This window comes from Homarus americanus, unplaced genomic scaffold, assembly GCF_018991925.1.
Source record: "Homarus americanus isolate GMGI-L3 unplaced genomic scaffold, GMGI_Hamer_2.0 scaffold39155, whole genome shotgun sequence".
In the NCBI taxonomy this organism is placed as follows: domain Eukaryota; kingdom Metazoa; phylum Arthropoda; class Malacostraca; order Decapoda; family Nephropidae; genus Homarus; species Homarus americanus.
The window spans coordinates 2276661-2303653 of record NW_024737042.1 but is presented as its reverse complement, the minus strand read 5'-3'; the positions used below and the strand labels follow the sequence as shown (position 1 = coordinate 2303653).

Below are 26993 nucleotides of genomic sequence, written 5' to 3'. Positions count from 1 at the left end.
TTAATGAATGGGCTGTTAATGTGTTTTGCCCTTCTGTCAAGAGCTACCTAACCACCAATAAACTCCCTTTAAAGGTTCTTCTCCTCCTGGTCATGACCCTGACCTTGCCAGCAATTTGGAGTATCAATTTGACTTTGTGAAAGTGTTGTTTTTGCCTCCAAACACTACATCAATCATACAGCCAATGGACCAGAATGTAATCAGCAACTTCAAGAAGTTGTACATGAAGAAAATGTTTAGGAGGTGTCATCAGGCAACTTCCAATGATCCTGAACTAGCACTGAAACAGTTCTGGAAGACACAATTCAACGTCCTGGAGGCTGTAAAATTGATTGTGTCATCATGGCAAGAAGTCTCCAGTAGATCCCTCAATTCTTCATGGAAAGCACTGTGGCCATCAGTAGTCCATGATTTTGAGGGATTTGAGGAAGAAACAGAGTTGGACAAGGAGATTGTGTCCATTGGTCAGTCATTGGGCCTTGAAGTGGAGGAGGAGGATGTGGAAGAGCTTGTGATGTCTCATGAGGAACTTACTCCTGATGACTTGAAGCAACTGGATGAGATGTTACAGGTAGAGGCTGACAGTGGCGAGGAGGAAATTGAAAGTGATGACCATATGTCAGCTAAACAGTTGAAAGATGTGATTTACTACTGGGAGAAGTTCAGGGAACTGGCTTCAAAGCACCCAGAAGTGGAAAAAACTGAACTAACTTTGTGTCATGTTGAGGACTCAGTGGTCTCCTTCTTTAAACATAAGTTAATGGTGAGGAGGACAGGTGCCCCACAGACCACAATTGACACTTTCTTCAGTAAAAGGCAGAGGGAACAAGATGCTTTCCCTCAGCCTTCCACTTCAAGAAGGAGAGAGGATGTTCCTGGTAGAGAATCTGTCAGTCCAGAGGTTCCTGACACTTTCATGGAAGGTGACTCACCTTCCAAGAAGCAGTAAAATGCTTCTCCTCCACTTCCTTCTCTTCTCCTCCTCCACCTCCCACTTCAAATGCACATCATCATCATCATCATCCAGGAGCTTTCCACATACACACCTCAAAGTAAGTGAACTTTTCTACCATTTTTTGTTGAATTTAGGAAATTTTCAGTGAGCTGGAACCAATTACCCAAAAACCCATTGAAACAATGGTTTCGGTTAACGAACTTTTCGGTTAACGAAGGACCTTCTGGAACGGACTGAGTTCGTTAACCGAGGGACCACTGTATACAGTATGTACGATATTTATAGTGATTTAGGGGAATTTTAGGAGTGTTTCTGACTTTATGCATTTTTGGCTTTACTTTGTATATACTTTTCTGTAAGCTGGAACCAATTACCCAATATCCCATTGAAACAATGGTTTCAGTTAACGAACAACCTTCTGAAACGATATTGTGTTCATTAACCAAGGGACCACTGTATTTAGATATCCAAACTAATCTAATCTAACTGGAGGGGCTCTACCCCGCCCCGATGACCAAAACTATAATAATACAGTAAACTGACCCCATAATTGCAAAAGACTATGTATTCAGCCCTTCTCTTATATATTTAAGCATATAAAAAGGCTATCAATATTAACCTGTACTGTATGTTTGCATAAGCATCTCTGAGTAAGCCACATCAGCTATCACAACTGTGTCTGGCTTCTCAGGTTTAAACTTCTAGAAAGAACTCTCACAGTACATCACTGTACTGCTTAATAAGTTAATTATAATAAATGATTTAAGTGGAAGCAGCAAGAAAGTCTTGTCAGTTGAATTAAACATTGTAATTCAAGTCTTTACCAATAAAATCAAAGTTAACTTAAAGTTCAACCCTTTAAATGAATGCTATCGTCATCTACGGCTTATTTACAAAAATCACCCTATCATCGTCTTAAAACAAGTAGCATTTAGCGCCATAAATTTAAAGCTGTGCGCCAAAAATCATACTTAGAATGGAAAATCGATGACTGATTGACACTCGTGTAAGACACAAGGCTGGTGGAGCCTCAAAACAACTTGTCATCATCATCTTGTAATGAAGTGGAGCTATTTATGCCTCATCACCCTCCTCCTTTCCTCAGTGGCCCCTCACCCACGCCACAACATGACTTACTACCTACGAAAAGGCTTATCACTCACTGCCGCACCACCTCTTGCATCACCACAACCACATCTTCCACCACCACCACAACCAGGGTTCAGCAACTGTCAATTATTCTCCGCCTCATTGCATAAAAACACAACACTCACCACCCATGATGAGTACAGTACTGTATAAGTTTTTTACATGGTATCCCAAATGGAGCAGTTGTCGGGTTAAAGGATTGTTTGATAGCTAAAACAATGTAACAAAATACATCACCTACATATATATTACTTAACCCCTTGTTGATGATGCTTTAACCCTTTAATGACAATGGTTTAATCCTTTTGATGATGATAATTATTGTAACCCTTTAAGGACAATGATTTAATCCTTTTGGTGACAATAATTTAACCCTTTGGGGATGATGGTTTGATCCTTTTGGTGACTTGGTTTAACCCTTTAAGGATGGCAATTTAGTCCTTTTGATGAAAATGATTTAACCCTTTTGAGGATAAAAGTTTAAAAATGGGGATATAACCCTCCAAGACCAAAAGGGATAATACATGTTGCTCTCTTCTCTGGAAACATACGATTATATAAAGAATTAATTTATCATACCAAAAAAGAATCACTCATCACTGTTGCAGTAATATTCAGCCCAGTCTAAGAACTTCTAATGTGCCAAGATCAGCAACATTATAATAGGTTCATATAAGGATACAGCAACAATACAACATCTTTAAATACAGCAAAATATAAAAAACAAAATGTGTGTTGTAGTACTGAGCAAATACATCATAATGTAGAACTTAAGTTTGTTAGAAAAAAAAAGAGCTTAAAAGATAATTATACATATGTTAACTGATAGAAAAGCATATTAGTCATAGTAATTAACTACCAAATATACCTCTAAATAATAATCAATTTTTATTTCCCCAAAAGTGTGGCTCCTATAAGGTTGCAACATTATATCGACAACCATACTAAGTGAACGTCAAGTAACTGCTGACACATGTTGATTCAGACACCAAGTGAGATACAGTGGAAACATTGGTGATCACTGCATTAGATACTGTACCAATGGTAAGTCAGGGTTCAACGGTGTGTATGCAGTTTGAACCTCCATTGATATAATGTTAAAACACTTCAAGAACACATATACAGTATGGTTAGGGTCAAAAGTTCACTCCCTCCCAAAAATGAAGCAACACCGACCCCAAACAAGACACAACAGTTAATGTAAGTCAGTTCGGAGACTCATTCCCATGACTTAGTTTCACCACAGGGAGCGAACTTTTGTCCCTGGCTGTATGTACTGTATATATATATACTGTATATATCTGAAGATCACTTGTGCCGGACACTGATGTAACCCACATAACTTATTAAATTAAAACTGATTCTCATTTAGGTCTCTCATAATGTAACCCACAATTATTGTACTATGCTTATCTTATAAACAGATACTGTATATAAAGCATATAAACTAATACATTATCATTATTAATCACTTACGTTTAAAAAACGAATCAACTCATTAATAACCAGTAAAGCAAAGAGGCAGTGTGCAGGTCTCTGAGTTTAGTTAAAAACTTAGATTAGTTTTAAATATACAAGACAAAATATCAAATCTCAGTTCAGAAATACACAAACAATAAGAAAAGTGATAAAACTCAAGTCAGTGTAACATGAATCACTTGACTGACCGGTCAGTTGTGGAGTAGGTGAATAAGCTGCAACGTAAAGTACCCCATTAAAAAAGAAATAAAACTGTTATAAAATCTGGGAGTTACTAAAACTTTACACAATCTAAAATAACTGTTATGAAATCTGGTAATTACCACAACTCCACACAATCTAAAACTAAATCAAAAATTTATTCTACACAATAAAAATTAAATAATATGAGAGCTAAGGAAGACAGCAGGAGCAGCCAGGGAAGCACACGCACAAGGGCGGGCTTCTCTAAGTATTGGCGTCATGCATCATGAAATAAAGAGGTTTGGGGGGGGGGGGCTTTCCACGTCATTATTTCTTTTTCACTTCAGCTTCCACCTCTGCTCGACAGTCTTGGCGTAGCTTGGCCAGTCTCACTCTCGGAAAGGATCCAGACACCGTAAATACATTCTGTAAAATTACATACACTTTAAAAATATTATGTAAAATTATAGACACCTTAAATACATTGTGTAAAATTATAAACTTTAAATAAACTTCATAAAATTATAGATACTTGTACCCTGTACCTTAAATAAATTACATTAAATTATAGATACCCTAAATGCATTCAGTAAAATTATACACACTTTAAATACAGTACAGTCATCCCTTGGTTATCATGCCTAATTGGGACTGCGCCGAGTGTGTGAAAACGAAAAACGCGATAACGAAAGTACAGAACCTATGGGATTTATTCTAATTGGTTCCAGGCACCCAAGACCCAACCCCAATTTTCCCATTTTACGACCATTTAGACCCACTAGAGATATAGATAATGTTATGGTAAGTATCAGAAACACACATAGGCATGGCTAGGTTTAATACAAAGTGATGAAAAGGGTACGCTCACTACTGTAGTCCACAAAACATGTAGCTATGCTTTCTTTATTGGAGTCCCCGTCTGAGGAGTCCGTTTTCTCATTGTTTCAGGACGCATGAGTCTTCCGTTTTCTCTCAATCTTAGAGTGCACCCGAGACTTCGTTATTCCTTAGTAATGACACAGAATATGAAATTGCAACTGGGGTTGCAATTGTTGAGGCAACTTAGACATGTCTGATTTCAGCAAATGTGTTATTGTCAATTTGTAGGTGAAGCAAGGGGGGTAACAATACACCTGGAGGCAACTGCGTGATAACGAAATTCTCGGCTTGAAAAATGCGCTATAACAACAGATGTGCAGATTTTGATGGAGGCGTGATAACGAAAATTGCGATAACCATGTGCGCTATAACCAAGGGATGACTGTACAGTACATAAAATTAGATAACCAGACCTTAAATAAATTACAATAAATTGTGGGGACCTTACATACATCGTGTAAAATTACAGACACCTTAAATAAAATATGTACAGTTGTAGACACCTTAAATACATTCTCTACAATTATAGACAAATACATTGTTTAAATTATAAACACACTTAATACAGTTCATGAACCCGTCTCAATTTACCTGCATAAATGCGTGACAGTCAATGGCATTGGTATCATTCGTTATGGCTTTGAAACATTCGATAATTTCTCCAAACTCCTGACTCATGAGTATCTTCTGCTGGTTGGACAACACCAAGGTCACGGCCACACGCATCAGCACCTTGTTACCCTCGTAGAACAGGCAGTCCCATATTCTCAGCACTGTCTACAGGAGGGAATCAACAACAAGAATGTTATCAGAACTTTAGTTTTACTGTAGCGCCTTCATTTTGTATAGTCGACTAGTGCTAAAATCCGTTCACCTCTCCCCTGAACCACGAACCTCCAAGAGATTCAGATTCATGGACCCGAAGCAGTAGACTGATACATTATCCTATCCATAAATGCTTCGGATTCACAAGTTTGAATCTCTTGGGGGTTCGCAGTTGGGAAGGAGAGACTTTAGTAGTTGTCTGTATCTGTAAAGATCTGTTTACTGAAAGGTAAAAAATTAATACTGTATATGACAAAAATACCTGTACAATATTTACAGTAAATTTGAACTACAGACAACAATGAAAGCTCTTCCACTAATTCTAAAATACAGTCGACCCTCGTTAATTCGGACTAATAGGGGGGGAAGGGTGTCCGTTTTAGCCGATTGTCCGAATTAACCGATTTAGGGGTTAATATTGCATTATATTTCAAAGTCATTGTTTTCGTCACGATTTTATCCCACTTTCCACTGTAATACGTACGTAATTTCAGCAAAAATATTACATTTCCGTGAATGTATTATATCAAGCACAGTATGAATAGAATACCATTGTAATATAACAGTATTTTAACCGAAAACTACTAAAAAAAACGAATAACATCTCAAGAACATCAGAAGCTTAGGTAAAGTCTTTTGTTTTCGTCATGTATTTTATCCTATTTTACATTGAAATACATCACGTTTCAGCAAAACTACTATTTATTTCCAAGAATATATTCATTCAGGCGCAGTTTAGGTAAAATATACGTGTGATGTAACAGTTTTTTAACTGAAAACGATTAAAAAAACACGTACCCTCTAGCCCTGTTCAAGGAGAGGACTGGGAGAAGCTGTTTGGTGCTGCAGACGATGACAAGGAAAATGATTTGGATGAATTTTAATGAAAATATTCAGAAATATGGTATCGTAGTATTTATTCAAGTCAATTAGGATAGAATATTATTGTAATACAACAGTTTTTTAACTGAAAACCCAATCGAAAAGCGATTACGGCAACATCTTTTGAACGAAAGAAAGCGAAAGTCATTGTTTTCGTCACGATTTTATCCCACTTTCCACTAATACCTACGTCATTTCAGCAAAAATATTACATTTCCGTGAATGCTTTATATCAAGCACAGTATGAAAAGAATACCATTGTAATATAACAGTATTTTAACCAAAAACTATTAAAAAAACGAGTAACTTCTCTAGAACATCGGAAGGTTAGGTAAAGTCTTTTGTTTTCGTCATGTATTTTATCCTATTTTACATTAAAATACATCACGTTTCAGCAAAACTACTATTTATTTCCGAGAATATATTCATTCAGGCACAGTTAAGATAAAATATACATGTGATGTAACAGTTTTTTAACTGAAAACGATTAAAAAAACACGTGTACCGTGTAGCTGTTACAGGTTGTACCTCTCTAGTCCGGCATTCTGTGGTCCGGAAACTCCCGTGGTCCGGAACGATTTTAGTTTGTCCAATAGGTAGACAGGCAGGTTTTTTTTTTTTTATCTGAATTATTATTATTATTACAGGAGTATTAAATTTTTGCCCCTCAGGCCCCAATGTGGGTCAGTGACCTATGCCCGGGTGGGCTAATCCCCTTAAAAAAAAAAAAGCCGCGGGAAATTAAGGTTTGTTTACATCCGGCAGTTCGGCTGCTCTCTCTCTCTCTGCTTGTCTATACAGAGTACAACATTTAACCCTTCAATATATATGAGCAGTAAATAAGTGTTGCTCTCATATTCTTATGTAGAGTAATGACGATATATTTTCACATGTGCGCACTTACATACGAGCAGTCTCACTTTTTTTTTTACCATTAATGGTTAGCTACTTATATTGTTCCATTTATTAACATTAAATAACATTACAGGTACTTCAAGCAACCATATTCATTTTTTCCATTAATTTTACTACAGCTAAACTCAGGGTCTTATTTTCTACAGTTTTATATGTAGAACCTAGGGGGCAGGGAAAAAACACTTTTATTTGAGTTGCAGGCTGCACTTTTCAGGCATCGTTTGTATGGCTGTAACAAACATCTGTGCAAAATTTCATGCCATTTCATGCATACTTACCCTGCCGCATCGCGAACGACTTTTTGTCAACTTTTAGTGTATACCAAAAATTAGGTGTCATTTAATGTTTACCAGGATAATGATAAATTTTACATGGGTGACATCGATTTAATTCACATGTTATTTTACAGGTACACCGTATAGAAAATCATTACAAGTTCATATTGAAATTCTTTTTTGTGCGGAACCTTGGCATCATTTTCCTAGACAATAATCTTTGCCTAATATATCCATCTCTCGATTCGTATCCCGTCACTTCAGTGCAAGCTTCAGTCATCACTTTTATGCCTCTCTCGACCGCCTGAGTGCTGTTTGGCCACTTGGGCACCACTAATGGTGTCTCAAGAATGTCATTAACCTGTAGATTTGACAGAGAAGCAATGTAAGGAGGCTCAGTCTTGAGTTCATTCCTCCAGTTAATCATGGAATGATAGTTTTTTGCTTGCCACTTTAGTTTCGGAGTCACCACCTTTCTCATGTTGACTACAGGAGGCACATCCTCATTCCCATCTCCATCTTTACCCTCCTCATCAGTATAGTTTAACAAATTCTCGTCAACAGCAGCATCAGAATCTTCCTCCTCCTCTTCAGATCTGCCAGTGCATTCTTCCTTTTGCTGATTCTCCTCTCTAATTTTTCTTATCATTGAGACAGCTTTTTCTCTAACAGTCATGTCCTCATCTGCACACATACCAAGAAGAAGTTGATCTGTGTGGGCGAAGTATGCATTTCTCTGGACAGCCTTCTTCACTATCGTCTCCTCCTCACTATTCAGGTGTTTCATATATAGCAGGGACTGGAATACGTTCCTTGAGCCGTGTGTTACGTAAGGGTGTATCTTGATGTAAAACCACATTGGAGCACTGAACTTTATTATTGTAATGACAATTCTTTTCAACTCATGGCTGGGTCTTGATGTTGCTACATACAGCCTGAGGATTCTACTCCATAAGGTGTTCCACCTTGACACACAGGGAGGACCTGGCTCAATAGCAGCCAAGTCATCTTCAACAACACCTGTGATAACTCCTTTACAAATCCTATACAGGTATTTCTGATCCCAGGACAGATCTTTCTCCACTTCATCATTAAACACAGGGAAATCAGGGAAACTGACTGGCTGGAAGGCGACAACTGGAAGCTCAGACAAAGACTCCTTGATCTGCTTTCCAATGGGACCACGCCAATGCTCAGGACCACTTGGTTTACCATCATAGTGATAAAAAACTGCGCGGAAAGGCAGCTCATTTCCGTGAAGCCACAGCGGCTGTTTGGCTAGTACTGTAGGTAAATTTAAAAATTTCAGTAGAAAATGCGGCAGACTAAACCTCGACATATCAGCTCCAAATTTGGCATGGAGTCTTAGATATGTATAAGGAACAATGCCTGAAGAGTGCAGCTTTGAGCAAAATTTCACTGCCCCCTAGTAGAACCAATCAGTCACTGGTTTCGTAAGCTTTAACATAAACAATGCCGGCAGCCGTCTCGTCTCTAATATTCCACGTATTATTAATAAATTGTATTGTTAATTTTGCACACACATACATTGATTCAATAAAAACAAATTCAGAAACATTAATTAAAATATATATGAACAGTAAATAAGTGTTGCTTTCATATTCTTATGTAAAGTAATGACGATATATTTTCACGTGTGCGCATGCGCACTTACATATGCGATCTCTCTTTTTCTTTACCATTATCGTTAGCTACTTCTATTGTTCCATTTATTAACATTAAATAACATTACTTAAAACAACCATATTAATTTTACTACAGCTACAACCAAGGTCTTATTTTCTTCAGTTTTATATGTAGAACCAGTCAGTCACTGGTTTTGTAATCAACGAAAACAATGCTGTGTCATTTCCTCGTGTGTTTTTATATTCTACGTATTATTAATGAATTGTATTGCTCATTTTGCACACATAAACATTAATTCAATAAAAAAGACATTCAGTAATAAACAATAATGAATCTTTTGTACATAAGAGAAATGACGCTGTTTACATGATTATGCACGTCGTCTGCACGTTGGCGGGCCGCTCAAACCTCGTCGAAATTCAAGTTTCCGCCGTCAAAATTTTTATTTATTTATTTTTTTTTGTGTTCCAATAAAATACGTTAAGAATTAAAAACTCGCGAAATCTGAGAAGCTACTATACGACATTTAACCCTTCAATATGTCTTCAAAGAGACCATGATGCAGAGAAAGTGGTGCTAGTGCTTCCAGGCATAAACACAAGTCACTATCTATCCAGGAAAAGGGTGAATTTCCATGGTCCGGCACCGGTCAGGTCCCGAGGTTGCCGGACTAGAGAGGTACAACCTGTACTCAACAGCTGGTGGTGCGTCATGTGTCGTTGTAAACAATAGGAGGTTGAAGTAGATTACCGGGTACAGTATTATATTAAGTATGAAATATCAAAAAGGTTTTTATTTCCGGTATTTTTTGTAGATCAATGAGAACTGTGATACCGTATATGATATGATAAGTTAGCCTGTGCTAAGAACTTCAACATAGACTACTGAAAACACGTTGTAAGGTAATTTAGCCTATTGTAAGTTGGTGAGCTTCATTTGCTGAAGGAACTGCACAACTTTTCATTACTAATTGGTACAAATTTTACGTTTCCATTGTTTACTGGCAGTAAATGGTAAATATTTTTCATGTCTGAAGCTAAAAGTTGCATCCCCCCCCCCCACACTAGTGGTGGAGATGTTACATTTGACCAAAAAGACGCTGGTGTTTTATCCCAGCAGTGGGTGGACCAGCATTTTAGCTTAAGGTCCGCGTAGGTAATATTCCTACAAATCTTTAAAAAAATAAATAAATAAATAAAAAGTTCGTTCAGATTTTGTCCGAATTATCCGAAATCCGGATTAAAGGGGTCCGAATTAACGAGGGTCGACTGTAATAAAATTCTTCATATTGAAAAGACCCAAGCCATCAGAGCCAGTACAGTAAATGGTCTCAGAGTCAACTAGAAGACAAATGATATACAAACAATCATCGAGTTACAGTCACTCAAAAAACTGTCTTTACAATATTGTTGAGAAAATATGACAACGGATGAAAGATTTTGACAACCCTACCAAGACCTCCCCCCCCCCCCAAGTAAAGACTTTTTTGAGTGACTGTACACTAGTTGGGAGAATAAGTCTCCCTTCTAACTGACAAACTACTATAACTTGATCTCGCACGACACAAATGCCACACATACTGTACCTCAATGGGCAGAACTTCCGCAAAAAGGCAGATGAACCACTTTGTTGTCAGCAGACCCCAAGTCAACTCGTAGTGCTTGATGTGTCTCCAGATTAGTGGTGCTTGTTCTCTGTGTAAGATAATGGAGGAAGTGCTGGAGGTTGGTAGTGTATGCAACAAAACCCAACAAAACCCAATTTACACGGTACCTTGCCAGAACCGGGGACTTTCACTTTCCGCGGTGCATCTACTCATATACATATACGCATGAAGTATAATTTTTTTTTTTTTTTTTATTTAGCTCATAAAATTCATACAAATTACCCAGCCAGAATACAATTTACATTGCTGGAATTCTTACAATATGATGATCATTTTGAATATAAACATCATGGATTTTGCATTAGACATAAAAATTTTAGATCTAATGTAATAATTTGGTTTACACAAAGCAAATATTTTATCTTTTGTGCAAAATATATGAAGTTTACATTCAAAATATTCCCTGACCTGCAAGGAATCCAGAAATGTCAATTATATTACCCTAACTTTAGTCTGAGGTATTATTTATTACTAAAAGTTAAAATCTAGTATTTTCACCCAAACATTTCTCTGGTAGGGAGGGAAGGTGGGGGGTGGGGGGGAGGGTTCAGACCAACCGACCCAGCTGGCATGAGTGTGAGGAGGGGGGGAGGCAAGGTGGGGTACTTTGATTGACAGATAGTGTGTGAAGAATATTTTTTTTTTTATTAACTGAAGATATTTGTTTTAGCTCATAAAATTCAGACAAATTACTCGACCAGAATATAATTTACATTGCTGGAATTATTACAATATGATGATCATTATGGATTTTGTATTAGACATACAAATTTTAGATCTAATGTAATAATTTGGTTTACACAAAGCAAATATTTTATTTTTTTTGCAAAATATATGAAGTTTACATTCAAAATATTCCCTGACCTGCAAGGAATCCAGAAATGTCAATTATATTATCCTAACTTTAGTCTGAGGTATTATTTATTACTAAACGTTAAAATCTAGTGTTTTCACCCAATCATTTCTCAGAGAGGTAGGTGCTAATGAGCTGGGAAGAGGGGAGGATTTGAGTCCATTATTTGAATGGACATTAACCTGGCAACTGTATTTCTCTTAAATATTAATTGTGTGAGCATACCATCATAAAATTTAGATGTTATTTTTACTACAACATAGGTATTGTGTCGGAAAAAGTGGAGTTTGGGGGTCGGCCAGTCTCTATTGGAATTAATCCCATATGTTCTGTTGTTCACTTTATGAGGTTGCGGTACCCTGTGGGTTCAATTGACCGCGTAAATCGGGTACTACTGTACAGTATATTAATTTTTTTACATTAATTTTACTACAGCTACAACCAGGGTCTCATTTTTTTAATTTTCTCTGTAGAACTATCGTCCCGGACTTTAAGCTGTAAAACAACGAAAACAATGGCGTCTCATCTCCTCATGTGTGTGTGGTGGGATGAAATCCTAGACAAGGTTCTTCAAACACAAGAGCACGAGCAGTAGATATATTCAATAAGTGGTACAAGACTTGGCGGGATAGCCAACCGATACAGAAGCGAGCACAAGGGACCCCGGACCGTAGGTAGGCCGAGCCGATCTGAGGGAAGTTAGCTAGCTAGGCAAGGAGAGTTGCTAGACATTGCTAGGACAATAAATGAGGTCTTCTAATTACTCGACTAGCGCGGTACAGACATAGTATATCGGGACATAGTAAGTGAACATAGGCATTAGACATAAGCATAGATATCAAACATGCTATAATATGTAGTAATACAGACATGTGAATAAATGGTACAATGAATGGTAACAGAGTCTTGGCGTCAGGCGTGTTCACTTATCTTGATATTTACATATCTATACAGTGTGACCATATTATTATTCATTTATATTGTATAAGGTGCATTCAGAAACATTATTTAAAGAATATAGTTTGCAATTTTCATTAACTGTTTTGTTTTGGGGGGAAAGGAGGGTAAAAACCCACACAAAAGATATGAAAAGGTCACACTTGGGAAAGCATCCCATTATTATTGCTTTATTTTAATGGTAATTAATGATTCGCGATAAGACGATTCACCTTACACTGCAATATTGGAGGACACATTAACGTCGTTATTCGAGGCTTTACTGTACTGGTATATAGTATAATATACTGGAATAACACAAATCATAACAAAATATATCATAATAACAATTTGTATTATAGTATAATATAAAATAAGAGCATATATATATATATATATATATATATATATATATATATATATATATATATATATATATATATATATATATATATATATATATATATATATATATATATATATATATATATATATATATATATATATACACACAATTACCCTCATACCCAGCAGTTAATGTAACCCGGAGGGTACCGGAAAGTGAGAAACGCGGAAAGTGAATAACATAACATATGGGATTAATTGAAATGGAGTCCGGGCCGATCCCCAAACTCCACTTTTTGACGACACACAACTATGTTGTAGTAAAAATATTATCTTAACTTTATGATGGCATGCACACACAATTAATAATTAAGAGAAATATCAATAATATTAGGTTTTTTTAACACTTACATTAGTAGAAAAGATGGCTGGGCACACGGGGATGGGCGGTTGGTTCCGAGGCAGAGGGCAGATTATTGGCCCTCACCTGTATCACTTGTATCAATTGTATCACTATCCACCACAGAGGCTTGCAGGGCCTCTTTGTCAAACCCCCCAAAGTTCATATAAGTCCATATCCTCACTATAATTATCACTATCACTGACTTGGGCCGGCTGTAGTGGGTGGCGGGTGAAGAACTGGTAATGTTTTGATGACTGGGCGACCTTGTGCGCACCATTTTCGCGCCTCTTACACAACATGGCGGATGGCGGGAGGTTTGGATCCAAAAATGGCGCGGCTTGCCAGCCGCTCTCCGCGTAATGGGGTTCACGACCGCGGAATGTGAGCATGTTAGGTTCCGGCAGGGCACCGCGTTAACGGTGAACCGCGGAATGCGGGACCGCGTAATGTGAGGGTTGACTGTATATATATTTCATGTAAATCCACAATGAAAACGTGGATAAGATAAATCTTGATAAAATCACACGGGAAAATGGAAACAACGGAGTACCTTAGCTTCAGTTGCCTCTGAAGATGTCTTGAATAAAGACGAAAGCTAAGGTACTCCGTTGTTTCCATTATCAAGATATATCCATATATATATATATATATATATATATATATATATATATATATATATATATATATATATATATATATATATATATATATATATATATATATATAAGTATCGGCCCAGAAATTGCCATACCTTTTGATCGTTTTAACAAAAACCATTCGTGCAACACTTTATCAAGATTTTCTAATTTGGGCCAATGTAAACTTTTTCTTTCAGCAATTTTAATGTAAGGCTCAGAAGAAGCTGTGAATTCTAGAATTTTATTCTTTGCCTTTTTTATATCATAAATTGTAGACTTTCCAATGTCGTATATTTCCATTAGAACAGCATTGCTCACACCACGTTCTAGTTTCTTAATTATTTCAAGTTTGTCACTCAATTTCAATGTGTTCTTCTTTCTCTTCACACATTAAAGTTTATCTACTTTAGGGGCCATTATTATGGGCCTGTACTCTGTACATGGAAAGAGTAGGACTCAAAATTACATACGTTGTCACAGTTTGATTGCTTGTTTTAAAGTGGCGATCGTGTGGTCGTTTGTTGTCGCTGTGCAGCTGTGGCATTCACTCATGCACACATACACACAAAAGATTTATAGTGCCTCAAATTTTACATTTCAGTTCAAGCTAATTACAAACTAACAAAATTAGCAACCTGTAATTTACAATTACAGTTGTACCCCACTTAATGCAGTCAATAAAACCCAGAGGGTACCGTGTTAAGTGAAAACCGCGTTAAGTGAACAACAGAACATATGGGATTAATTCCAATAGAAACCGGCCCGACCCCCAAACTCCACTTTTTGACGACACATAACTATGTTGTAGTAAAAATAACATCTTAATTTTATGATGGTATATGCACACAATTAATACTTAGAGAAATGGAGAAATACAGTCGCCAAGTTAATGTCCATTCAAATAATGGACTCAACTCCCTCCCCCTCTTCTCACACTACACTGCTGGCTCTTCCCTCTCTGAGAAATTTTTGGGGGAAAACCACTAAATTTTAATGAATAATACCTCAAACTAAAGTTAGGATAATACAATTGACATTGCTGGATTCCTTGTAAGACCAGGAATATTTTGAATATAAATGCCATATATTTTGCACAAAAGATAACATATTTACTCAGAGAAACATTTTATCTAAAATTTGTATGTCTAATGCAAAATATATGATGTTTATATTCAAAATGATCCAAATTGTAAGAATTCCAGCAATGTAAATTATATTCTGGCCGGGTAATTTGTATGAATTTTATGAGCTAAAACAAATATCTTCAGTTAATAAAAAAAAAAAATATTCTTCACGACACTATCTGTCAATCAAAGTACCCCACCTTGCCTCCCCCCCCCTCTTCCAACCGCGCGGTCAGTCCCAACCCTCCCCCCCACCAATCCTCCCTTCAAGAGAAAGAGTGGGTGAAAAAAATAAATTTTAACATTTTGTATTAAATAATACCTCAGATTAAAGTTAGGATAATATAATTGACATTGCTGGATTCCTTGTAAGACCAGGAATATTTTGAATATAAATGTCATATATTTTGCACAAAAGAGAACATACCTACTCAGAGTAAACATTTTATCTAAAATTTGTATGTCTAATGCAAAATCTATGATGTTTATATTCAAAATGATAATCAAATTATAAGAATTCCAGCAATGTAAATTATATTCTGACAGGGTAATTTGTATGAATTTTATGAGCTTAAACAAATATCTTCAGTTAATAAAAAAAAAATATATTCTTCACAGGGTAACAGATGGTCGGTCGGTCCCTCCCTCCCCCCCACCCCCCACCAACCGTCCCAAGGAGATGTGTGGGAAAACCAGAATATTTAACTTTTTAGTAATAAATAATACCTCAAACTAAAGTTAGGATAATATAATTGACATTGCTGAATTCCTTGTAAGACCAGGAATATTTTGAATACAAATGTCATATATTTTGCACAAAAAATAACATATTTACTCAGAATAAACATTATATCTAAAATTTGTATGTCTAATGCAAAATCTATGATGTTTATATTCAAAATGATCATCATATTGTAAGAATTCCAGCAATGTAAATTATATTCTGGCCGGGTAATTTGTATGAATTTTATGAGCTAAAACAGGCAGTCAAGCAGGGTGGCAGGTGGCGGGTGGGGCAAATCTAAAAATAGCGTCTCGAGCCGGACACTCACCGCGTATATGTGGAAAAAATCCGCATTAAGTGAAAGTTCGCTTCTGGCGAGGCACCGCGTATATGAAAAAACGCGTTAAGTGAAACCGCGTTAGGCGGGGTAATACTGTACTTATATTATTAGAATTATGTAAATTAATTTTTTAAAGCATTTCCATTCATTCACGTAACCCACAAAAGACCGCTAAATTTAAAAAGTTTGAGTTTTCAAAAAGTCCGGATTCTCGGGTGGTCCGGATTCCTGGCATCCGGATTTTTGGACTTTTACTGTATATAGGTGGATGGGCAGTTAAACACATCACATGATTGTCATACAGTAATACCCCGCTTTACGCAGCTCTCGTTTACGCGTTTCTACATTTACGCGGTATCCGGCCAGAACCGGAATGCCCACTTTACGCGGTGCATCTACTCATATACGCGGGAAGCAGCGCAGGCAGGGTGCGCACAAGGTCACCCAGTCATCAAAACATTACCGAGTTCTTCACCCGCCACCCACCACAGCCGGCCCAAGTCAGTGATAGTGAGGATATGGACTTACTGTATATGGACTTTGAGGGGTTTGACAAAGAGGCCCTGCAAGCCTCTGTGGTAGATAGTGATACAATTGATACAAGTGATACAGGTGAGGGCCAATAATCTGCCCTCTGCCTTGGAACCAACTCTCCATCCCCGTGAGCCCAGCCATCTTTTCCACTAATGTAAGTGTTAAAAAACCTAATATTATTGATATTTCTTTTAACTGTTAATTGTGTGTGCATACCATCATAAAATTAAGATATTTTTACTACAACGTAGGTATTGTGTCTGAAAAAGTGGAGTTTGGGGGTCGGCCCAGTCTCTATTTCAATTAATCCCATATGTTCTGTTGTTCCATTTACGCGTTTCCCGCTTTACGCGGGCCTCTGTGGGTTCAATTGACCGCGAAAAGTGGGGTATTACTGTATAGTAAAAGAAAGTAACACAATATCTTATAATAAAATGCAACAAAAAATAACAGAAAATATATTATAAATAAACTCATTCTGTACTGATATAAGATCATTCTGTACTCACATCCTTCAGCGAGGAGGAAGACTTCAGGAACTTGTAGATGGATTTTTTTTGGGGGGGGGGGTGAGCCCAAAGTAAAATTTAAGAGGGAGAGTGAATGATTGTGAGTGAACATGTGTGAGTGTGTGTGGATTAGTGTGTGGGGATGTGGATGAGTGTGTGGGAATGTGGATGAGCATGGGAGTGTGGATGAGTGTGGGAGTGGATGAGGGTGTGTGACTGTGGATAAGGGTGTGTGAGTATGGATGTGTGTGTGTGTGTTATGCTTTATGGCAGGAGATTGCAATCAGTGTGGTAATGAGAGAAGCAATCTCCAAGACACAGAGGCACATCACACACAGGGCACATGTGTCCGTCCTTCGTCCGTGCCTCAGGCAACACAGGTGGCACCACAGCCGCTTCCTGTCCGGGATTCATTCTCGGCTGTGGCCACATGTTGCATCAAGGTGTTGGTCTGTATCCAAAACTTTACGTTGCTTGGCCTGTGGACCCTGTCCACCTCCTTGCCTCTGTACTCTTGCCTGAGATGCAGCTGCAGGTGTGACCGAGGGTCCAGGAGCCACCAATGGAGCAGCAGTGATGGCAGGAGAAGCAGCAGTGGTGGCAGGTGCTATAGCAATGGTGTCAGCAGTGGTGGTGGCAGGAGCAGCAGTGGCGTCCCTTGCAGCCCCTACAACCCTTGCAGTCCCACGTCTCCATGGCTGCCAATGGGGACGTGCATTGGGAACATCAGGAGTGCGGTGGATAAGCACTCCTTAGTCAGGCCAGTCCTCTGGCCTGAATTTCAGAACTTCTTGATGATGTGCTCCACAAAAATCCAGCATTGCCAACTTCCGAGTGTCAGGGGAATACATTTTGTATAATACAAACACATTGAAGAGGGCCATCTGGACAAGGTAGAAGGTTGACTTCCTGGTCCACTTGAAGATTCGCCTTTGGATGGGATAGTATTGAACCATCTGGTCGTAATGGTCCACCCCACCCATTGTAGTCTTCCACCATAACGAGCTTGTTGATGGTCTTGTCGATGTGGTGGAACTTGCGGTCCTGCCCCTTCATTTTGGTGTGCACCTGCTTTATTGTGGTGTTGGTGCTGTGGAAGGTTGACACCATACTGATAATGCACTTGTCTTTCCATAACAACACCATGACATTCCCCTTGTGTCTTGCCTGCACCTCATCGTCTGCCAGGTTCTTCTTTTTCTCCCCCAGATTTTGTAGGTCCTTAGGAGCACCATGTGTCAGTCGTAGTGTGCCACACACAGACACCTGGTGAGAGAAGAGGGTTTGGCACATGGACACTGAGTTATAATAATTGTCCATGAATACCTTGTAGCCGAAACCTTTCAGTGGTTCGATGAGTTCCAATACGGTGGTGGAGGTTACTTTCCTCTCACTGGTGTACACTTGGAAGTTCCCCAAGCATGTACATTTTGATAGCATACCTCTGTGGTTTCTGAGGGTTGTGCACATGGAATGAGAGTCGCCCTTTCCAGCCCAAACTTACTTCTGCAGATACGCTCCTCAGGAAGGTAGACACTCTGGTATCGACTGAAGAGGTAGAACATCACTGTGTGAACTGTGATAGAGCAGTCTGTGTTGACTGCAGGCACAGCACAACTGTTGAAGGCATGGAATTGCTTCAGGATGGCACAGAAATGAACTTCAGTCATGGTATTCCTGATGACAGGATAGTCATGCACTGCCTGTTCCCTCCAGTAATGCCCCATGCTAGGAAGGTCAACCACACCCATCAGGAAAAAGAGCCCCAGGAACTTGGCCACCTCCTCTTCACTACACAGGGCCCAAGCATTTGTAGTTGTACCAATGAAGGCAGCATACTGGTTCATCTCCACAGTCAGGTACCACAGCAACTCCCTAGTGAAGAATAATTTAAAGAACTGCAGGGGAGCTGTGGGAACTGGGATGAGAAGACCTGGATTTCCAGTGAATGGGCTGTGAACTGGAGTGTACAGCCCTGCACTCCACTGTGCATCACTTGTAGGGGAGGAGGGCCTCCTGTTGTGCACCTCATGGGGAGTGTATGACCTACACCCCTTCGCCGAGCCCGACCCCCCCCCCAGACCCCCTCTAGGCCCTCTCCGTCCATGCCGCCTTATGGGAGGTGACTGTTGTGAGGAGTATGCTGAAAGTGGTGATGGTGTGGATAGTTGTGGTGGTGGTGAAAGTTGTTGTGGTGAAGGCTATAGTAAAGTTAGATAAGGTTAGGTTAGGTTCATTTAGGTTAGGTTAGGTAAGGTAAGTTAAGGTTTAGAAAACAATTCAACATTAAAACTATATAAAAAAAAAATCTTATGACAACTCACTTGACAATGGCTTCTAGAACCTTGATGTCAGTAAGAACACCGACCATATCAGGTGTGTAGTACTCTGGCAGTAGGTCTTCCATGAGGGTGTTGAGCAGCCAGAACGTGCTCTCCTCCTCCTTCGTGACGATCAACAACAGCCCAACGATGTAGTTGATTCCCTGTGAGAGTTTGGGATGAGTAAGGTTAGGTTTGGGATGGGTTAGGTTTAGATTAGGTTTGGTTTAGATTAGGTTAGGGAAGGTAAGGTTAGGATTATTTTAGGTTAAGTTAGGTTTAGTTTAGGTTAGGATTTGGAAAGAATATGAGGATATGATAGATTAAATGATGATTGATAGATAGACAGACTGAAAATTAGACAGACAGATAGAAAAGTAGACAGAAAGTTAGTAGATTAGGTTCACACTCACGAATCCTAAGCATTTATGGACAGAATAATGTATCAGTCTTTTGTTTCAGGTCCATGAGTGAATCTTGGGGTTCGTGGTTCAGGGGGAGAAGCGAACAGACTTTAGTAGTTGACTGTACTGTACAGTACATTACTCAAATTAGCCAAGGGTAAATACTGTACTGTATATGAGGCGCCCTGCATCATATGGGTTATTCGCGCCAAAATTTGAAACCGAGAAAACCCTGTTGAAAGTTTTCCAACTTCAAACATGCATAACTTTGTTGTTTTTAGAGATACAGCATTCATTTTTCATGCATTTTGAAGCTAATGGACTGTACTTGCAGATGGTAGGTAGCAGGTCATGAAATAATGTACTGGGTTGTTGCAATGATGACTTGAAGCAACAAAACTCCCACCCACTTATGGCTTTTTTTTACTTTAACCACTATCAGAGTGAAGATCCCGCCTGCTGGAGGGGCCGTGACATACTGTAGATAGCAGATGCTCATTGGCCGAGATGGAGGAGGTTGTAGGCTGGCCGCTGTGATTGGCCGCCCGTTCCTCTCACTCACTCACTGACGGGATGAGAACACCTGACGACGCGAAAGCCAAGCCCATAATTTTCTGTCCGTCACAAATTGATGTTCTACCCTATTTTCGAAGGGCTTTCAACCTTATTTACAGTGCAGTAAGGAGATCTTATCAACTACAAATCGTGTAGAACTAGGCCAAAAATAGTGCTTTCCAAAAAAAAAAAAAAAAAAATGGTTTTGCCCGGATGGTCTGAATGCACCTTACGATGCCTCATATGTTCTGTACTGTATATGTACACGAGTGGGTAACATATCAGAGAAAGACTCCCTGCAAATATCAGAACCAAATGCTTACATGGATTAAAACCATCCCTATGCTTCACACACACACACACACACAAAAAAAAGAAAAGAAAAAAGAAAGACAAGTGCAGTAAAGTACTTACTTGGCAATATCCAATTTTCTTATTGTGTTGGGAAAAGGCCACCAGAACATTGTACAGACTGGTCAACTTGCCCTCCTTGTAGTCACGAAAATATATGTTATCTGGGAAGGTGCGCGGAACATCGATCCTTATGGCTTCGACCAACTCTTCATCACGCGGCATCTCCAAAAGGCTCTGGTAATAACCAGGCCGGGACGTCATTTTCTTCTTGGCTCCGCTCACCTCCATCCACATCTGTACGTTAATAAAAAATTAATAAAATAATACAAAAATCTCATTCAGGGATATATATGCTTGAATTGTCTAAAGCCAACTCTCACACAGTTTCAAATCTGTAACTACCTAACTTAAAATATCATCTCCATCCTCAGAGTTAAAACCTGATCCTCAAAGGATTAAAACATCATCCTTAAAGGATTAAAACACCATCCTCAAAGGGTTAAAACATCATCCTTAAAGGGTTAAAATATCATCCAAAAAGTGTTGAAACATTATCACCAAAGGGTTAAAACGTCATCCTCAAGGGTTAAAACATCATCCTCAAAGGGTTAAAACATCATCCAAAAAGGGTTAAAACATTATCATCGAAGGGTTAAACATTATAATCAAAGGGTTAAACCATTATCAACAAAGGGTTAAACCATCCTTCACCTCAAAGGTTAATCCATCATCCTCAAAGGGTTAAAACCTTGCCACAATGTTTCATTGTTATAGGTATCCCCTTTCTTAGATAACAGTGAGCTAGTGAACTAGTTCGCTAAATCGAGATTAATTCCGTTAATACGGTCATACCTAGAGGTGACACCTCTGACACATGAGATGTACATAGAAACATTATTCATGGCTTACCTTAAACTAGGGGGTTCGGTGATTGCTTTCAATTTTTTCTATAATATCCAAACTTTTTTCCAATTGATAGCTGCACTCTTTTGACTTTCTTCCCCACACCACTTCCTTTCTGAGACTGCGACTTTCAGCATGATGTCTAAGACAGCCACTCCTCGACTTACGACGGGGTTAGGGACCCAAATCCAGTTCGTAAGTCGAAATGGCCCTAAGTCGAAAATGTGAAAATAATACATAGAAAATCTAAAATGGGTGTCTCTTTTTCTTCTCAGCACCACAAAACTCTCACTTTTAAGCATGCCAGCCATTTTAAAGGGAATTACAAACAAAAATTTTGTCAGTACACAGCGCAATCACTAACGTCGGGACTCAAAAATACGTAATTTGAAAATTTTTTGGTACGACTGGGGCGGTCGTATGTCCGGGTGGTCGTAAGTAGAGTAGGTCGTAAGTCAAGGAGTAGCTGTAGTTAGTTGACCAAAATGCAGACAGAGAGGTAGCAGTGAACAACACACACGGTGGTGGCTGACTGAGCAGATGTAAAGAAACCCCATGCCCCAAACAGCGCATTTGGAACAGAATTTAATGGAATCACACTCAATTTACTGATTAAGCGGAAATTACGATTTAACGGAAAGGGGTGGCTTGAATTAGTTTGTTACATCGAGAAAATACTGTATCTCATCTCTCAAAGCTGGAACAAATTCCTCATCACGGGAATTTTCCGGGTACCGGAAAAATTTTCTCAATATTTCCAAAAAATCGTTCCCAAATCCTGAATTTACCAGCTTTGGGAACGATTTTCCATGAAAATTTAAATTCCTGCTGTCGGAGAGTTCATTTACCTCAAAGGGTTAAAACATCATCCTTAAAGGGTTAAAACATCATCCCCAAAGAGCCAAAATAAGAAACTTGACCAAATATGGAGTGAACGTTCTCACCTTTCCACGATGTTTCATAGGAATCCCCTTCCTCACATAACGTTTCACCTTCATCCCTCTTCCAACAGTCTCCCTCGCTCCCAGCAGGTGAGACCATCTTGCTGCTCTTCTCGTTAATACTGTCAGGTACCTCGACATAAACTCCTCATATGTTTGATAATTAAAGTCTGGAGGTCTCTCAAAACCATATTCATCAACATCGCTGAGGGAAAAAAGTATGTAACTATCATTATAATGGAACGAAATTTATTGAAATAATCATCACAACATATTGGATATACAGTATAATATATTCTGATATTATTCCTTACTATTTATAAATTACCTTCTCAGATAATGTACCGGAGTTGTGCCTACATACAGTCTAGATTCCTTACTACTGTACAAATACTGTACTTACCTAGTAGACACATTTTCCCCCAGACATCTAAAGCATTACAAGTTATTTTATGGCAAGAATTTTAAATATTATATTTTCACATTTCAGAACCAAGAATAATTTATAAAATAGCAAATATATGCCAAAGAAAATACAGCTCCTCCCCAACTTACGATGGGGTTAGGGACCCAAATCCAGGACATAACTCAAAATGGTCGTAAATTGGAAATTCTTAAATAATACAGTACATAGAAAATCTAAAATGGGTGTCTCTTTTTCTTCTCAGCAAATACAAAACACTCACTTTTAAGCTTGCCAGCCATTTTAAAGTGAATTACAAACAAAAATTTTGTCTGTGTACTGACTTTGGGACTTGAAAATATGTAATTTGACCAAATTTTGGTACGACTGAGGCAGGTCGTAAGTTGGGAAGGAGCTGTACAGTAAAGTACATATGTGTAAAACAAACCTATATACAACAGTAACCAACTTTACCCAAGTTGCATACTGTATATACATTACCTGTAAATAAATTACAGTAAATTTATCTATATAACATTAATATTATACAGTAATTCAAAATACAGTTCCTCCAGTTTATCAGGTTAACAGTGACATAAACTGAAAAATAAAAATATTGAAAAACTTGGTGACCAGCTAGGATGATGCACCTTAGGTTAGTTTTGTAATTTCTGAAATACAGTAAAGGTACAGTAATTTTCTGAACAAAATAAACATTAATAATCATATCTCTTGTAATTCACAGTTATCAATGCATGCAAGAGTTAACATTAATTATGAATTAGATACTAAGATTAGCAAAAACTTCAAGAGAAATACTTGAAATGTACAGAAAAATAAAAATTAGATAGTTTGGTCATACAATTAAGGATAAAGAGATAATAATAGAAATATTAAAGGGCAAAGTTGAGGGTAGGAGAAGGCAGAGACTGAGGATGTATGAGTGAAATTAAAAACTGGGTCCCCAGGGAGATATAAAACCTTAGAGGATTGGTAACAACAGGCCGAGAATGTTTAGAGTGGAGGGACTGTGGTCACCAACCCTCAGATATGAGCAAGGTACAATGATTGGTTGATATATAGAGCCATGGAACTGATTCTGCTTCTACTGCATTCACTAATCACAGACAGTTATTAAAACTTCATAGCTCCTTAGCTGTTAAAGCTGGTTGGGTGGGGGCCACTGTCACAAGGATGTGTGAAGTGTTTTGTGATGTTTCACTCAAGTCTGTTTGTAGGAGCTGTGAAAAAAAGTCCTCTGGTTTGTGTTTGTTGAAGTGCCCCAAAAATTAACCTGGCTCTTTAGCTACCCCTTCTAGGTTTGGTTAGGTTAGCTTTTGTTAAGTTAGGGTTTGTTAGTATAGAATGGAAGCAACAAAGCATTCATGTGTATGGCTACACTCGTATTAAAAAAATTCCCAATCGTTGTCTGTTTTATTGGGGATATTCTTAAAATATGAAAGAATTTATCATTATACAAAAATTTACGAATGCTGCAGGTTTCCACTGAGTATGAGTTAGATGTGTTGATGTCTATGAAACATTCCTACTGACGTAAAAAGCTGAAATGCAAATATTTTATCATTGGGTGGTAGAGAATCTTTAAGAGAAAAAAAGAGAACCATTTGTGTTTCAACTAACCACGGCTCTCAAGTTGAGCAATGTGTTTTGTCGATGGTTTGGACAATTTTAAGACACTCTTTCTTCTATGACGTTTCCCTCGCAAATGATTTATATATGAAGGGGGATCCAGGGGGATGGAGTCCCCCTGTTAGGTTAGGTTAGGTAATTTTTTGGTCATTTCCAAGGGAAACATTGTTTAAACCAAAGAAAAACACATTGCTCAAATCGAGAGAAGTGGTTGGTTGAAACTGCAAATTGACCAAAAGGTTAATATTCGTTCTTTATCTCAATAGGTATTCAGGATCACCATTATCATTTGAATTATTTTATAGGTTAGGTTAGGTTACGTTAGGTTAGTATGGATACCTAATTACAGGGATGACCGAAACTAAAAGTTTACCATATATCATACCAACTGTGGATAAAAAATGAATTTTTACTGATAAAAAACGAAAGAATGCAATTCCTCCAACCTATACGAGTTAGTTTAATTGAGAAGCCTGGTTTAACCTTTTATCTTTCAACCCCACTGATCGGCTCGGTAAATCCATTAAGGTTTTAAACACCACTTTTCTTATTATATTTCATCAATTTACATTAGATTATTATTATAAATGGTCTTCATTTCAATTTATAAATTCATCGAACACGTTCTTGAGGAAACTCAGCCATCTTCAAGAACTTATTTAAATAATATGTCAAAAACGTCATGTGGACATGTAGTAAAATATAAATAACGCAAGGCTTTACCAATAACAAAGTCAATACAGGAGGCAAGAGAGAAATTAAGTAAATATTTCACCTTATTCTGCTGTTACTGGACTCAGAGGACGCGGCCATCCTCCCCCTTACTGACTCACATTCTTTAACTACCACAATTATTTTACAAGCCGTCCATATCTTCAATAATAATAACATTTAAAACCACCAATATATCTTAATTAAAATTAAACTAAAAATGTGTTACTTTGGTAATAAAAAGATAAATATTTAAACAACTGTCAATATATTTTTTTGCTTTTTTGAATGTCGAAATTAAATGATAATTACGTATGAAGTTATATATTGTAATATTATAAATTAGTATAGTATAATAAACCAAAATTAATGCACAGTTCATTATATAAGATCATAAGACTGTATTATCTATCAAATAAATGTCCATAGTGAGACATCCATAGAGGAAAAATTATAAATTAACCCAACGTGACCCGGAGTTAATTGATCAGTGTAAACATGTCGCCGACGGTGAGGAGCCGAGGCAACGCTCACACCCGCAAAGAACTACAGAAAGAGATCCTTAAACGCCAGGCCAGCAGTAAAGAACCGTAAGCATGAGTTGATATCGAGATTAATGTCCTTACTGGCTGAGGGAAACTTGATTTAGGGGAAAAATAAAGCCATAAAGAGTTGCCTGGATGGTGGTTTTTGTGCCTAATAGAGGAAAGAACCCGGGAGGTGGACTGGACTTATTTATATTGTTTGGGAGTCTCGTGGATTGAAGTATAATGAAAGATTGATTTTTTAATTTATATTTAATGTAACAATCTGGGTAATTCTCGAGGACAAGGTTCGAGTTTACTAATCAGCACTTGAGAAATTTTTCAAAATTTCCTTTTATTTTTTCCAGAGTTAACCAGACCTAACTCATAGAACAAAACATTTAAAAGTTTATATGGTAAATTTGCATTGTCACACCGTTCTCTGTTAGAAAGTCAAAAATATATTTGGTAAATTTTTCTTGTAGCCCCGTTCACTTGTAGCAAGTTAAAAATATATTTTTCTAGTGTATTTGTGTGTGCTGAGACCGAATATGACCTTCCATTTTGGCGGAAATAGCCGGGGGTTTTTTAGCGATTTTTTTTCGTTTGACGTTTTCCGAGAAAAAAGTGCCTAAGCGACTAACAAATACACAATAAAACACTAGAAAAACAATAACCAAACCTAACCTAACATGACCTAACTTAACTGACTCTCACCGTATGATGAAATCACCTATTTCTTACCTTATTGGCCTGGTTCTTGTTCGTCGTTGCATTCTGGGATTCTTACACAGCGCCACATATGTTGGTCTTTGCGATATTTACATTCAGTCTTGCTCTTAGTACACTTTACTGAGGTTGAAAGAACACCATGCGATCGAAAAAATGCTATAGTTTCTTCGTTTTTTTTCCAAAAACTCGCAATCAGCTCCATATACTTTAAGTGACACCCATCGCAGACTTCCA

The 26993-nt window shown here is 38.0% G+C and overlaps 2 protein-coding genes across 2 annotated transcripts in view; one reads left to right on the top strand and one right to left on the bottom strand.

The window, feature by feature from the left end:
- Nucleotides 1-1369: 1369 nt before the first annotated feature.
- LOC121872572 (growth hormone-regulated TBC protein 1-A-like) lies at nucleotides 1370-25621 on the bottom strand. Its single transcript, XM_042375397.1, has 7 exons — nucleotides 25568-25621; nucleotides 22743-22944; nucleotides 20956-21189; nucleotides 19586-19746; nucleotides 10775-10883; nucleotides 5237-5422; nucleotides 1370-4192 (listed from the first exon to the last, which is right to left on the bottom strand). The coding sequence occupies exons 1-7, from the start codon at nucleotides 25603-25605 to the stop codon at nucleotides 4094-4096; spliced, it is 1029 nt and encodes a 342-aa protein (XP_042231331.1). The 5' UTR covers nucleotides 25606-25621; the 3' UTR covers nucleotides 1370-4093.
- Nucleotides 25622-26001: 380 nt separating this feature from the next.
- Nucleotides 26002-26993, top strand: part of LOC121872571 (alpha-1,2-mannosyltransferase ALG9-like) — a 34413-nt gene continuing 33421 nt past the window's right edge. Inside the window, exon 1 of the mRNA XM_042375395.1 lies at nucleotides 26002-26093. Within this exon, the coding sequence (XP_042231329.1) occupies nucleotides 26002-26093 (92 nt within the window). The remainder of the gene's footprint in view (nucleotides 26094-26993) is intronic.

Coding starts and splice junctions, on each gene's coding strand:
- LOC121872572 (XM_042375397.1), bottom strand. CDS start 25,605: ATGGCCGCGTCCTCTGAGTCCAGTAACAGCAGAATAAG. Junction 21,190..22,742: donor CTATGAAACATCGTGGAAAG/GTGAGAACGTTC, acceptor ATTAACGTACAG/ATGTGGATGGAGGTGAGCGG. Junction 19,747..20,955: donor AGAAAATTGGATATTGCCAA/GTAAGTACTTTA, acceptor AAACTCTCACAG/GGAATCAACTACATCGTTGG.